This window comes from Bison bison, unplaced genomic scaffold (genome assembly GCF_000754665.1).
Source record: "Bison bison bison isolate TAMUID 2011002044 unplaced genomic scaffold, Bison_UMD1.0 scf7180017864485, whole genome shotgun sequence".
NCBI lineage: Eukaryota > Metazoa > Chordata > Mammalia > Artiodactyla > Bovidae > Bison > Bison bison.
The window spans coordinates 3,713,822-3,729,520 of NW_011495045.1; the positions used below are offsets into that span (position 1 = coordinate 3,713,822).

General features: G+C 38.9%; 2 protein-coding genes across 3 annotated transcripts in view; one reads left to right on the forward strand and one right to left on the reverse strand.

Moving 5' to 3' along the window:
• RDX (radixin) overlaps positions 1-15,699 on the reverse strand; it is a 90,823-nt gene that overhangs the window by 50,468 nt on the left and 24,656 nt on the right. For both annotated transcript variants that reach the window (XM_010862858.1, XM_010862857.1), the window contains exon 9: positions 7-74. In XM_010862858.1, the coding sequence (XP_010861160.1) occupies positions 7-74 (68 nt within the window). The remainder of the gene's footprint in view (positions 1-6; positions 75-15,699) is intronic.
• Positions 9,643-10,249, forward strand: LOC105005019 (60S ribosomal protein L39-like). Its single transcript, XM_010862856.1, has one exon. The coding sequence runs from the start codon at positions 9,726-9,728 to the stop codon at positions 9,879-9,881; it is 156 nt and encodes a 51-aa protein (XP_010861158.1). The 5' UTR covers positions 9,643-9,725; the 3' UTR covers positions 9,882-10,249.

Below are 15,699 nucleotides of genomic sequence, written 5' to 3' on the forward strand. Positions count from 1 at the left end.
CCTTTTCACGTTCTATTCTTTCCTTTTCCTTTTCTGCTATTTCTCTTTTCTTCTTTTCATTCTCTAATTGAGCCCTTAAAAGGAATTACACTGTGTTGTTAGAAATTACTATATGAAAATATATACATGAAACCTAAGTACTAACTGTAAATCAACTAAGAAGAAATGACAGCATATCAATATTTTAAGTATTCATTATATTTAGATGCATTCAAAAGTCATATGGTTAAGAATATAGGACTACAACACTGTTACATATACATACATTGGATTAAAATATATCTTTTATTGTAAGGTCACAAAAACTATAGTCACTGAATTAAGTGACTAGCTGGAATCTTGACGCTGAAAGAACCCAGACATGCTTCTTGAACTGAAAAGAACTTAAAGTTTTGTTGTCTCTGAGGATACATTACAAAGAGATAAAGAGACTCAAGACCATATGGATGGCCTCTGCTCCCACTCTGAGACCATAAAGTTAGGTCTGGAAAAATGAGTATTCTCTATGGAAACATAAACATTAAAATATGAACATTTTGCTTTGATTTCAATCCAAAAAAATAAATAAATGAAATGTCAGAAATAAATAAATAAAAAGAACTCCTGACAATTAATTATATGTGAGCACAAAACAAGTTAACTGCACAGTTGCCATACCCAAGAACATGCCTTCTTTAGATTAGCAGGAACCACCCACTGGCAGAACCAGCAAAGGTTTGAAGGGAGTGCACAGGCCGTTTCATTTTAAAAAGCAAATTAACATGGAGGGGCAAAATATTTCTATCATTATCAATTAACACAAGTTTAATTCCTAACATAGTATCAACTTAAACTTGGATACAAGATGACAAATCAGTTTTATCTCCTTTGACAAATTCCTTAGAATAACAGTATGCATCTAATGGAATGAGTTCGTGACACTGTACAGGAGACAGGGATCAAGACCATTCCCATAGAAAAGAAATGCAAAACAGCAAAATGGCTGTCTGGGGAGGCCTTACAAATAGCTGTGAAAAGAAGAGAAGCAAAAAGCAAAAGAGAAAAGAAAAGATATAAACATCTGAATGCAGAGTTCCAAAGAATAGCAAGAAGAGATAAGAAAGCCTTCCTCAGCGATCAACGCAAAGTAATAGAGGAAAACAACAGAATGGGAAAGACTAGAGAACTCTTCAAGAAAATTAGAGATTCCAAGGGGACATTTCATGCAAAGATGGGCTCAATAAAGGACAGAAATGGTATGGATCTAACAGAAACAGAAAATATTAAGAAGAGGTGGCAAGAATACACAGAAGAACTGTACAATAAACATCTTCACGACCCAGATAATCACGATGGTGTGATCACTCATCTAGAGCCAGATATCCTGGAATGTGAAGTCAAGTGGGCCTTAGAAAGCATCACTATGAACAAAGCTAGTGGAGGTGATGGCATTCCAGTTGAGCTATTTCAAATCCTGAAAGATGATGCTGTGAAAGTGCTGCACTCAATAGGCCAGCAAATTTGGAAAACTCAGCAATGGCCACAGGACTGGAAAAGGTCAGTTTTCAGTCCAATCCCAAAGAAAGGCAATGCCAAAGAATGCTCAAACTACTACACAATTGCACTAATCTCACATGCTAGTAAAGTAATGCTCAAAATTCTCCAAGCCAGGCTTCAGCAATACATGAACCGTGAACTTCCTGATGTTCAAGCTGGTTTTAGAAAAGGCAGAGGAACCAGAGATCAAATTGCCAACATCCGCTGGATCATGGAAAAAGGAAAAGCGTTCCAGAAAAACATCTATTTCTGCTTTAGTGACTATGCCAAAGCCTTTGACTGTGTGGATCACAATAAACTGTGGAAAATTCTGAAAGAGATGGGAATACCAGACAACCTGACCTGCCTCTTGAGAAATCTGTATGCAGGTCAGGAAGCAACAGTTAGAACTGGACATGGAACAACAGACTGGTTCCAAATAGGAAAAGGAGTACATCGAGGCTATATATTGTCACCCTGCTTATTTAACTTCTATGCAGAGTACATCATGAGAAACGCTGGACTGGAGGAAGCACAAGCTGGAATCAAGATTGCCGGGAGAAATATCAATAACCTCAGATATGCAGATGACACCACCCTTACGGCAGAAAGTGAAGAGGAACTAAAAAGCCTCGTGCTGAAAGTGAAAGTGGAGAGTGAAAAAGCTGGCTTAAAGCTCAACATTCAGAAAACGAAGATCATGGCATCCGGTCCCATCACTTCATGGGAAATAGATGGGGAAACAGTGGAAACAGTGTCAGACTTTATCTTTTTGGGCTCCAAAATCACTGCAGATGGTGACTGCAGCCATGAAATTAAAAGACGCTTACTCCTTGGAAGGAAAGTTATGACCAACCTAGACAGCATATTCAAAAGCAGAGACATTACTTTGCCAACAAAGGTCCGTCTAGTCAAGGCTATGGTTTTTCCTGTGGTCATGTATGGATGTGAGAGTTGGACTGTGAAGAAGGCTGAGTGCCAAAGAACTGATGCTTTTGAACTGTGGTGTTGGAGAAGACTCTTGAGAGTCCCTTGGACTGCAAGGAGATCCAACCAGTCCATTCTGAAGGAGATCAATCAGCCCTGGGATTTTTTTGGAGGGAATGATGCTAAAGCTGAAACTCCAATACTTTGGCCACCTCACGCGAAGGGTTGACTCACTGGAAAAGACTCTGATGCGGGGAGGGATTGGGGGCAGGAGGAGAAGGGGACGACAGAGGATGAGATGGCTGGATGGCATTACTGACTCGATGCACATGAGTCTCAGTGAACTCCGGGAGTTGGTGATGTGACAGGGAGGCGTGGCGTGCTGCAATTCATGGGGTCGCAAAGAGTCGGACATGACTGAGTGACTGAACTGAACTGAATGCTATCTGAAAACATCTTCCTGAGAGTTTGGTGGGAACGAGTGCATTTGTCATTTAGATGCATCTACCATGGGCCTAAATATAGCCAAATTCATTTATCAAACATCTACCAAAGGCTTACTGTGGATCAGACTCTATGTTGAGGGCCAGAAATATAATGATGAATAAGATTTAATTATCTGATAATATTATCAACTTCAATGGGAATAATACTCTTTTTAATACTCTTTTTAGTTAAAAAAATAATAATAATTATGCTTTCCTCTAAAACTTATCTAAATATACCTAAATATTTACAAAAGACATAGCTGCCATTTGATGTCAATTCTGAATTTCAAGCCCAAATCACATAATTTCTCAACTTGCAATCTCTGATAAGCTTATCAGCAAAGTTTTATTACCTATTTCTTCCTGAAGCAACTAGTACCTATCTGCTTTCAAAAGGAAAAGAGACTCCAGTTTTGGGGCAAACAGATAGAGTTGTAACAAGTCAGCAAGAAAAGTAGGCCCTGCATTAAGCTTAAGGGTGACCATATCTTTCCAACTGGTTTTAATGAATCCTCACAGCATTTAATAATCTAAGGCCTGGAGTTCATTCATGAGAGAGGAGCTCCATCTCTGTTTTAGACTTCCCTACAAGGTACTTTCTCAACAGCCAGAAGGAAGATTGAATAACTAAGCGCCCCCCTGCCCCCAAGACTTGGACTCACTTTTAGCACATTCACCTCTTTCATCCTATCTCAATCAACAGAGTATACACAGGTAAACAGCCCCCACCACTCTAGGAGTCAGGGGTTACACAGGTTTAAGAAAGTTTGAACATCCCAATTTCCTTGAGAAAAAACAAGGCCCTGCAGGCCCCACAGATACTGGTGCCCTTCCTGTATTCTTTAGAAAGCTGAAAAAGTAGGCTTGTCTGTGACATCAAGAGCACAGTATTTCTCAAGTAATTGCTAGTATGGTCAAGAGCTACTTTTTTCATGCCAGGCTGCCTGCTACTCTAAGATGCTGAATAGCCTGCCCACATCACTCCTCAGTCCCTGCTTAGTCAAATCCAGCGCTGCCACAGTCTCCAAGACAGTTAGCTTCCGCCCTGAGACACTGAGGCCCTGAGACACTTCATGAATACTTACATCTCACCAGACCTGAAGACCAAAGGCTGCAATAATATTCCACAAACTCAGAACTTTTCCAGTCCTGCTCTGGCACACAGATGGCCCCTTCTGGAGGTGGGCACTGGTGCTGTTTACCTTTTCTCTATTGACGTTTCATTTGTTCTTCCTCAAGGATGGAGGTAAAGGAGACACGGAAGCAAGAAAAAAAGACTGAAGATAACAACAACCAAGTTGGGAGGAGGAATTTTAGTGTTTATACTGAAAAATGAAATAAATGTATAGCCAGTATTTAACTTGATTATGATATTTAAAGTGTTTTGTAAAGTTTATTACACTGCACTCTTACAAAGCTTGTACTTCTCATCTCACAAGAATTCTCACCTGCTGACAGCCATCACCAATGAACACCCCATTCAATTAACACAAATGACTTTGGCTCTCCATGTTTCTTAGTGATACCTAGTTTCTTTTTGTAGGGAAAATCACTAGGCCATTCAGGTATGACCTAAACAAATCCCTTATGATTGATTACACAGTACAAGTGACAAATAGATTCATGGGATTATATCTGAGAGACAGAGACAGAGTGCCGGAAGAACTACAGATGGAGGTTCATAACATTGTATAGGAGGTGGTCATCAAAACCATCCCCAAGAAAAAGAAATACAAAAGACAAAATGGTTGTCTGAGGAGGCCTTACAAGTACCTGAGAAAAGAAGAGAAGCGAAAGGCAAATGAGAAAAGGAAAGAGATACCCATCTGAATGTAGAGTTCCAAAAAATAGCAAGGAGAGATAAGAGAGGCTTGCCAAGCAAGCAATGAAAAGAAACAGAAGAAAACAATAGAATGAGACTAGAGACATCTCTTCAAGAAAATTAGATATATCAAGGGAACATTTCAGGCAAAGATGGGCACAATAAAGGACAGAAACAGTGTGAACCTAACAGAAGCAGAAGATATTAAGAAGAGGTGGCAAGAATACACAGAAGAACTGTACAAAAAAGATCTTTACAACCCTGATAACTATGACGGTGTTATCATTCACCTAGAGCCAAAATCCCCCTGGAGCGTGAAGTCAAGTGGGCCTTAAGAAGCATCACTATGAACAAAGCTAGTGGAGGTGATAGAATTCCAGTTGAGCCTTTACATATCCTAAAAGATAATGCTGTTAAAGTGCTGCACTAAGTATGCCAGCAAATTTGGAAAACTCAGCAGTCACAGGACTGAAAAAGGTCAGTTTTCATTCCAATCCCAAAGAAAGGCAGTGCCAAAGAATGTTCAAACTACCACACAATCACACTCATTTCACACACTAGCAAAGTAGTGCTCAAAATTCTTCAAGCTAGGCTTCAACAGTATAAGAACTGAAAACTTTCAGATGTTGAAGCTGGATTTAGAAAAGGCAGAGGAACCAGAGATCAAATTGCCAAGATTAGCTGGATCATAGAAAAAGCAAGAGAATTCCAGAAAAACATGTACTTCTGCTTCATCAACTGCACTAAAGCCTTTGATTGTGTGGATCACAACAAACTGTGGAAAATTCTTAAAGAGATAGGAATACCAAACCACCTCACCTGCCTCCTGAGAAACCTGTATGCAGGTCAAGATTCCTTACCACTGAGCCACCTGAGAAGCCCCATATTAGAATACATTACTTTTTAATAGCACCAATTACATTTTTCTAAAAAGCAACATATATTCAACTTCTAATCAAACTATGTACTAGTAATATTAAAAATTCTTTACTACTACTACTTAATTAGGGATTAGGTACTCTGCTAAGTGTTTCTGTACTGACCCTATTATTTCTCACAAAAACTCTTGAAAGGACTATTATTTTCACAGTAAGGATAAGAGAATAAGAAGTTACTTGTTCAACAAGTATTAGAATTCAAACCCAGATTTATCTAATCCAAAGCCTGTGTTCTTTGGTATGACATCAGCTGAGTCCCAGGCGTACAGGCAGTCAGCTGTGACACAGACTATCCCATAGCTAACCTACAACTGGTATGTAGCTATCTCACTCTAAATTGTAAACTCAATTTTATTTGGACACAAGTAACTTAAGAATGCAGACTACAAGGACCAATAATCCATGGAAAAGAACATGATTTTCACTATTAAAAAGAAGTGATGAGAGTTATGCAGGAGGACATAGCTACATATGCCAATGTATTATAGGGAAAGAGGCCTCCTGCTGCCTCTTCCCAACTACTGTTCTTGCCCAAGAAACTCCAGCAGCACACCTCTGGGCATTCCCCCAAGTATGTCTGCTGGCTCCTTTGTCATTGGGCCTGATTGAAATTGTTTCCACATACACAGTTGTCACTTCTCTCTCTCTGACCTATAAAGCAGGGAATGAACAAAGACTTGGCATGCCACTTCTGAAAGACCATCAATTCCCATGTGGCTGGACTAACATAAAACAACCTTCAGGTGTTCAAATGAAATAAAGAGTTAATGAATTCCTACTGTATACAAAGCAGGCAATAAATACTCACTAATGATAGGTTGGAACCTTTCATGGAATCCAAGAAAGGAACCATGGGGTTGTTAACTGTGTTAAAAAGATCCAGCATCACCCAACTGCTGGCAGCACTCTAGTGCAGGACACCTCACCCAAACAATGAACAAGACAAAATCATAAACCCAACCATTAATCAGCAGACAGGATTACCAGACATCCCAAAATATACCACCTCACACAGCCAAGCCCATCAGAAGGGGAGAAAAAAAAACCCACCTCACCTCCTTTCACCAGAACACAAGCAAAAGTCACTCCCAACACAAAGCCTAACCAAACCACTGGACAAACCTTACCCATTGAGGGCAGAAACCAAAGGGAAGTAGGAATACAACTTGAAAGCCTGGGGAAAGGAAGCCTCAAACGCAGTACGTTAGAATAAAAATGAAAAGGCAGAGAAATACTGCACAAATGAATGAACAAGACAGAAACTCACAAGACCAAATAAACGAAGAGGAAATAGGCAAACCATCTGAAAGAGAATTCAGAGTAATGATAATAAAGATGATCCAAAACCTCAAAAACAGAATGGACAAAATGCAAGGATCAATTAACACATTTAACATGGACCTAGAAGAAATAAAGAATAAACAGAGACATACAATACATAATGAAATTTAAAATACTCTGTGTGTTAGTAGCTCAGTTGTGTCTGACTCTTTGCGACCCCATGGACTGTAGCCCACCAGACTCTTCTGTCCATGGAATACTGTAGGCAAGAATACTGGAGTGGGTTATTATTCCCTTCTCCAGGGGATCTCCCCAACCCAGGGATTGAACCCAGATCTCTCCCACATTGCAGGCAAGCTCTTTACCACCTGAGCCACCAGGGAAGCAAAAAATACTCTAGAAGCAATCAATACCAGAATAACTGAGGCAGAAGAATAGAATGGTGGAAATAACTTCTGAAGAGCAGACTAAAGGATAAAGAAAGAAAAGAATTGAGGATAGTCTCAGAGACCTCTCAGACAATATTAAACACACCAACATTCGGATTACAGGTGTCCCAGTACTAGAAAAGAAAAAGAAAGGGTCTGAGAAAATATTTGAAGATACTATACATGAAAATTTCCCCAACATGCGAAAGGAAACAATCAAGTCCAAGAAGCGCAGAGTCCCCTACAGTATATACCCAAGGAGATACACACTGAGACACGTACTAGTCAAACTAATAAAGATTAAACACAAAGAAAGACTATTAAAAGCAGCAAGGGAAAACCAACAAGCAGCATACAAGGGAAACCCCATTTGATTAACAGATATCTTTCAGCAGGAACCTTATAGGCCAGAAGAGAATGGCAGGATATATTTAAAGTACTGAAAGGGAAAAATCTACAAGCAAGATTACCCGACCTGGCAAGAATCTCATTCGTATTTGACAGAAAAATTGAAACCTTTCAGACAAGTGAAAGTTAAGAGAATTTAGCACCACAAAACCAGCTTTACAGACAAAGTTAAAAGGACTTCCACAGGAAGGAAACACAAGAGAAGAAAAGGACCTACAAAAATAAGCCCAAAACAATTAAGAAAATTCCAAAAGGAACATATATATCAATAATTACTTTAAATGTAAATGGATTAAATGCTCCAACCAAAAGACACAGACTGAATGGATAAAAAAACATGACCCATACATACGCTATCTACAAGAGACCCACTTCAGACCTAGAGACACACATAGACTGAAAGTGAAAAGATGGAAAAAGACACTCCATGCAAAATGGAAATCAAAACAAAGTCAGAGTAGCAATCCTATCAGACAAAACAGACCTTAAAATAAAACAATATTATAAGAGATAAGGAAGCACACTACATAGTGATCAATCCAAGAAGACATAACAATGCAAATATTTATGCACCCAACAGAGGAGCCCCTCAATACATAAGGCAAACAGACACAAAAGGAGAAATTGACAGTAACACAACAGTTTGGATTTTAATACCCCACTTACACCAATGAACAGTTCATCAAAACAGAAAATTAAGGAAACACAAGCCTTAAATGCCACATTAGGTCATATGGACCTAGTTGATACCTTTAGGACATTCCATCCAAATGCAAAGGAATACACCCTCCTCTCAAATGCAGATCGAACATTTTCCAGGATAGTCCACATCTCAGGTCACAAATTAATTCTCAGTAAATTTAAAAAAATGGAAATCACATCAAGCATCTTTTCTCACCATAAGAATATGAGACTAGATATCAATTACAAGGAAACAAAAAACAACTGTAAAACACACATACATGGAAATTAAACACATTTCTTAAAAATGAACAGGTTGCTGACGAAGTAAAATGAGAAATCAACCATTCCTGGAAACAAATGACAACAAAAACACGACAACCAAAAACCTATGGGCTGCAGCAAAAACAATTCTAAGAGGGAAGTTTATAGCAATACAATCCTATCTCAGGAAACAAAAACATCGAATAGACAACTAACTTTACACCTAAAACAACTGAAAAAGGAGAACAATAAAACCCCAAAATTCGTAGAAGTAAAGAAATCAACAAGATCAGAGCAGAAATAAATGAAGAAGAAATGAAGGAAACAATAGTAACAAGTAATAAAACTAAAAGCTGATTCTTTAAGGAGATAAAACGGACAAACCATTAGCCAGACTCAAGAAAAAAGGGAGAAAAATCAAATCAACAAAATTAGAAATGAAAAAGGACAGGCTACAACAGACAATGCAGAAATACAAAGAATCAGAAGAGACTATTACAAGAAACTATATGCCAATAAATTGAACAACCTGGAAGAAACGGACAGATTTTTAGAAAAGTTCAACCTTCCAAGACTGAACCAGGAAAAAATAGAAACTATGAACAAGGCCATTATAAGCACTAAACTGAAAACTGATCAAAAATCTCCCTACAAACAAAAGTTCAGATGGCTTCACAGGTGAAATCTATTAAACATTTAGAGAAGAGCTAGTGCCTATCCATCTGAAACTTTTTCAAAAAAATTGCAGAGGAAGGAATACCTCCAAATTCATTTTACAAGACCACCATCACCCTGATATCAAAATCAGAAAAAGACATCACAAAAAAAGAAAATTACAGGCCAATATCACTGATGAACAAGATGCAGAAATCCTCAAGAAACTTCTAGCAAACAGAATTCAACAACACATTATAAAGAATATACATGCATTTTCTTTTCTCCACCATCCTATGTGTGGTTGAGTTTGCTTCCCATGATGTCGTCTCACAAGACTCTCAGGGTCAAGCAATTCCTAGCCAAGAAACAAAAGCAGAATTGTCCCATTCCTCAATGGATTCAAACAAAGACTAGTAAGATCAGGGACAATTCCAAGAGAAGACACTGGAGAAAAACCAAGCTGGGTCTATAAGAAGTGTCACATATAAAGTGGAACACATGCTGTGTGTTAAGACCATCTGCAGATTAACCAGCCAAATCACAGTTGGAACATCACAACTGTCTAAACTTATGAGAGAGATGGAATGCATGGCTCCTAATGTTTCTTGTTTCCTTGCTAGCTGGCTATGAGGTTCAGTAAAAAATATGTGAAACTTATTTGGGGAAAAAGAAAAAAAGATCACACACCATGATCCCAGGGATGCAAGGATTCTTCAGTATAAGCAAATCAATCAATGTGATACACCATATTAACAAACTGAGAGATAAAAATCATAAGATCTTCTCAATAGATGCAGAAGAAGCTTTTGAAAAAAATTCAGAACCCATTTATGATAAAACTCTTTAAAAAATGGGCATGGAAGGAATCTACCTCAACATAATAAAGGTCATAAATGATAAACCCACAGCAAACATTATTCTCAATGGTGAAAACCTGAAAGCATCCCCTCTAATATCAGAAACAAGACAAGGGTGCCCATTCTCGCCACTATTATTCAACATAATTTCGAAGTCCTAGCTATGACAATCAGAGAGTTAAAGAAAACAAAAAGAATCCAGACTGGAAATAAACAGTAAAACTCTCACTGTTTGCAGATGACATGATACTACTATACATAGAAAACCCTAAAAATACCATCAGAAAATTACTAGAGCTAATCACAGGATACCAAATCAATACACAAAAACTACTTGCATTTCTATGCACTAACAACAAAAAGTCAGAAAGAGAAAGAATCAATCCCATTTATCACTGCAACAAAGAGAACACAATACATAGGAATAAATCAACCTAAGAAAACAGAGCTATACATAGAAAACTATAAGACACTGATGAAAGAAAACAAAGTCAACATAAACAGATGGAGAGATATTCTACTTTCCTGCACTAGAAGAATCAATATTGTGAAAATGACTAAACTACCAAATGCAATCTACAGATTCAATGTGAACCTATCAAATCACCAATGGCATTTTTCACAGAACTAGAACAAAAAAATCTCACAATTCGTATGGAAACACAAAAGACCCCAAACAGCCAAAGCAATCTTGAGAAAGAAAAACGGAGCTGGAGGAAATTAATGTTCCTGACTTCAGAGCATACTACAAAGCTACAATCATCAAGGAAGTATGGTACTGGCACAAAAACAGAAATATACACCAATGAAACAAGACAGAAAGGCCAGCGATAAACCCTTATCTTTGACATAGGAGGCAAGAATATTCACTGAGGCAAAGATAGTCTCTCCAATAAGTGATGCTAGGAAAACTGGACAGCTACATGTGAAAGAACCGAACTAGAACACTTCCTAACATGATATACAAAGATTAGCTCAAACCAGACTAAAGACCTAAATGTAAGACCAGAAGCTGTAAAACTCTTAAGAGGAAAGCATAGGCAGAACACTTTATTATACAAATCACAAGAAGATCCTGTATGAGTCTCCTCCTAGAGTAATAGAAAGAACAACAAAAACAAACAAGCAAGACCTAATTAAACTTAAAAGCTTTGTACAGCAAAAGAAACTATAAACAAGGTGAAAAGACAACCCTCAGAATGGGAGAAAATATAGCAAATGAAACAACTGACAAAGGATTAATTTCCAAAATACATAAGCAGCTTATGCAACTCAATAATAGAAAAGCAAATAACTCAGTCCAACAGTGGGCAAAAGACCTAAACAGTTCTCCAAGGAAGACATACAGATAGCTAATAAACACACGAAAAGATGCTCAAAATCACTCATTGTTCAGTTCAGTTCAGTCACTCAGTAGTGTCCGACTCTTTGAACCCCATGAACCGCAGGCGGCAGGCCTCCCTGTCCATCTAACTTTTGAAATCCACCTAAACCTATGTCCATTGTGTCGGTGATGCCATCCAGCCATCTCATCCTCTGTCGTCCCCTTCTCCTCCTGCCCCCAGTCCCTCCCAGCATCAGAGGGACTTTTCCAATGAGTCAGCTCTCCGCATCAGGTGGCCAAAGTATTGGAGTTTCAGCTTCAACATCAGTCACTCCAATGAACACCCAGGACTGATCTCCTTTAGGATGGACTGGTGGGATCTCCTTGCAGTCCAAGGGACTCTCAAGAGTCTTCTCCAACACCACAGTTCAAAAGCATCAATTCTTCGGCACTTAGCTTTCTTCACGGTCCAACTCTCACATCCATACATGACCACTGGAAAAACCATAGCCTTGACTAGACGGACCTTTGTTGGCAAAGTAATGTGTGTTTAATGTGCTGTCTAGGTTGGTCATAACTTTCCTTTCAAGCAGTAAGCCTCTTTTAATTTCATTGCTGCAATAACCATCTGCAGTGATTTTGGAGCCCAGAAAAATAAAGTCAGCCACTCATTATTAGAGAAATGCAAATGAAAACTACAGTATCCCCTTACACCTGTCAGAATGGCCATCATCAAAAAAAATCTTCAAACAATAAGAGCTGAAGAAGGTGTGGAGAAAAGGGACATGACATGTTGGTGCACTGTTAGGTGGAATGTAAACCGATGCAGCCACTATGGAAGACAGTAAGGAGATTCCCTAAAAACCTAGGACTAAAACTACCATATGACCCAACAATCCCACCACTATGCATATACCCTGAGAAAACTGTAACTGAAAAGACACATGTACCCTAATGTTCACTGAAGCACTATCTATAATAGCTAAGACATGGAAGCAACCTAGATGTCCATGAATGGATGAAGAAGCTCTGGTACATATACACAATGGAATATTACTCAGCCATAAAAGGGATGCATTTGAGTCAGTGCTAATGGGGTGAATAAATCTAGAGCCTATTACACAGAGTGAAGTCAGACAGAAGAGAAGAACAAATATCCTATGTTAAGGCATATATTGAACCTAGCAAGATGGTTCTAATGAACCTATTTGCCCAGTAGCAATGGATATGTAAACATAGACTTATGGACACAGTGGGTGGAAGGAGAGGGGGAGATGAATATAAGAGGGTGAGATGAATATAAGGAGGAGAGGGTGGGATGAATGGAGAGAAGCACAGAACAGAAACACACATTAACATACGCAAAATAGCCAGCCAGTCGGGGAATTTGTTATATAACTCAGGGAACTAAAACTGGGGCTAGTTGCAAGCTAGAGGGGTAGGATGGAGTGGGAGTTGGGAAGGAGGTTCAAGAGGGAGGAGACGTATGTATACCTATGGCTGATCCATGCTGATGTATGGCAGAAACCAACACAATATTGTAATTATCCTTCAATGAAAAGTAAATCAAGAACTACAATGTAATCCTAAGCCACATGAGACCAGTAAAAAATGACAGAGATCAAAGTAACATTCCAACTTAGCATCTTTAATGGTGGGGTCAGGAATTACAGGACAGTTTCATGCCTGTTTAAAACATGTTTTATGAAGCAGTTGATTTTTCTTGAAAAATCTGTATTCAGGTCAGGAATCAACAGTTAGAAATGGACATGAACAACAGACTGATTCCAAACAGGAAAAGGAGTACGTCAAGGCTGTATATTGTCACCCTGCTTATTTAACTTATATGCAGAGTACATCATGAGAAACGCTGGACTGGAGGAAGCACAAGCTGGAATCAAGATTGCCAGGAGAAATATCAATAACCTCAGATATGCAGATGACACCACCCTTATGGCAGACAGTGAAGAGGAACTAAAAAGAGTCTTGATGAAAGTGAAAGAGGAGAGTGAAAAAGTTGGCTTAAAACTCAACATTCAGAAAACTAAGATCATGGCATCTGGTCCCATCACTTCTTGGCAAATAGACTGGGAAACAGTGACAGACTTCATTTTGGGGGGCTCCAAAATCACTGCAGATGGTGACTGCAGCCATGAAATTAAAAGATACTTGCTCTTTGGAAGAAAAGTTATGACCAACCTAGACAGCATATTAAAAAGCAGAGACATTACTTTGCCAACAAAGGTGTATCTAGTGAAGGCTATGGTTTTTCCAGTAGTCACATATGGATGTGTCAGTTGGACAGTAAAGAAAGCTGAGCAGTAAAGAATTGATGTTTTTGAACTGTGGTATTGGAAAAGACTCTTCAGAGTCCTTTGGACTGCTAGGTGATCCAACCAGTCCATCCCAAAGGAAATCAGTCCTGAATATTCATTGGAAGGGCTGATGCTGAAACTCCAATACTTTGGCCACCTGATGCGAAGAACTGACTCATTTGAAAAGACCTGGATGCTGGTAAAGACTGAAGGCAGGAGCAGAAGGGGACGACAGAGGATGAGATGATTGGATGGCATCACCGACTCAATGGACATGAGTTTGAGTAAACTCTGGGAGTTGGTGATGGACAGGGAGGCCTGGCGTGCTGCAGTCCAAGGGGTTGCAAAGAGTCCAACATGACGGAGCAATTGAACTGAACTAACTTCTCTAAGGCAGACAACTTGAGTGAAACAATGTGAATTAATAAAATATCTGAATTACACAGAACATTTAAGAAAAAAAAATGTATCTAATACAATGACCAAAAATATAGGTGGCAAAACTATTTCTGGCAGAGGGCTGATTTAATTACTGGATTCAAATCATGTTATTTCCAACACAATGTTTTTATGTATATGGTTAGGGGTCCTCAATTTTGTTTTCTTTAGGACCTACTCTACTCTTAAGATTATTGTGTTATTTTACAATGATTTCCTCAATAGATGTTAACTTTAATTTGGTCTCTGCTGCTGCTGCTGCTGCTAAGTCGCTTCAGTCGTGTCTGACTCTGTGGGACCCCAGAGACAGCAGGCCACCAGGCTTCCCCGTCCCTGGGATTCTCCAGGCAAGAACACTGGAGTGGGTTGCCATTTCCTTCTCCAATGCATGAAAGTGAAAAGTGAAAGTGAAGTCGTTCAGTTGTTCCCGACTCTTAGCGACCCCATGGACTACAGCCCACCAGGCTCCTCTGTCCATGGATTTTCCAGGCAAGAGTACTGGAGTGGGGTGCCATTGCCTTCTCCGAATTTGGTCTTTAATTTTTTCAAATAAAGCATAAAGTCTAAATTAGTATAGAATCAGATTTGGGAATTATGAGTGCTGGAGCCAATAATGTGGTTCCAAGGTAAACGAGGAACTTATTCAATACTTTTATGTTTCAGAAGTCTTTATTTAATATATTTAACATCTTTTTCGAAAGTCTAAGTGAACCCTGGTTTAAAAGATCAGTGTCACTGACAGGGAGTGCCAGAGTTACTAAACTCTGAATAGTGACTACTCACGTCACGTCACTGACACCGTTTCAAAGAAAATATTCAGCATATTCCTACCCTGAAAAATGAAGACACACAAGTCACAAGCAAAACAAACTTGAAATTTCATACTATGTCCAGACCAAAGTCTGTCAGTAAAAAGCAAGCACAATACAGGAAAAGCATATCTGTGAAGTCTCAAAAAGATATTTTCTCAGAAATATCTATCAAAGATTTCTAACTTGAAAATTATACACACTCACTTTAAAAGAGGACAGTGATAACACATGCTGTCATTCAATTTTAATACATAACACCTTCTGGAAAAACCTGGACAAATTTTTTGGTCAACCATATATCATGGTATTAAATGAATATAATGTAAAAATGTAAATTTAGAGTATACTATAGAAACTGATGAGGATTCTTAAATTTTAGATAACCTACTGGTATCAATTAAAAATGAAAGGCTAGGGACTTGCCTGGTGGCCCAGTGGTAAAGAATCCACTTTCCAAAGCACAGGATGCAGGTTTGACACTTGGCTGGGGAACTGGGGTTCTACGTACCTTGGGACAGCCACACCCACGTGCTGCAACTAGAGA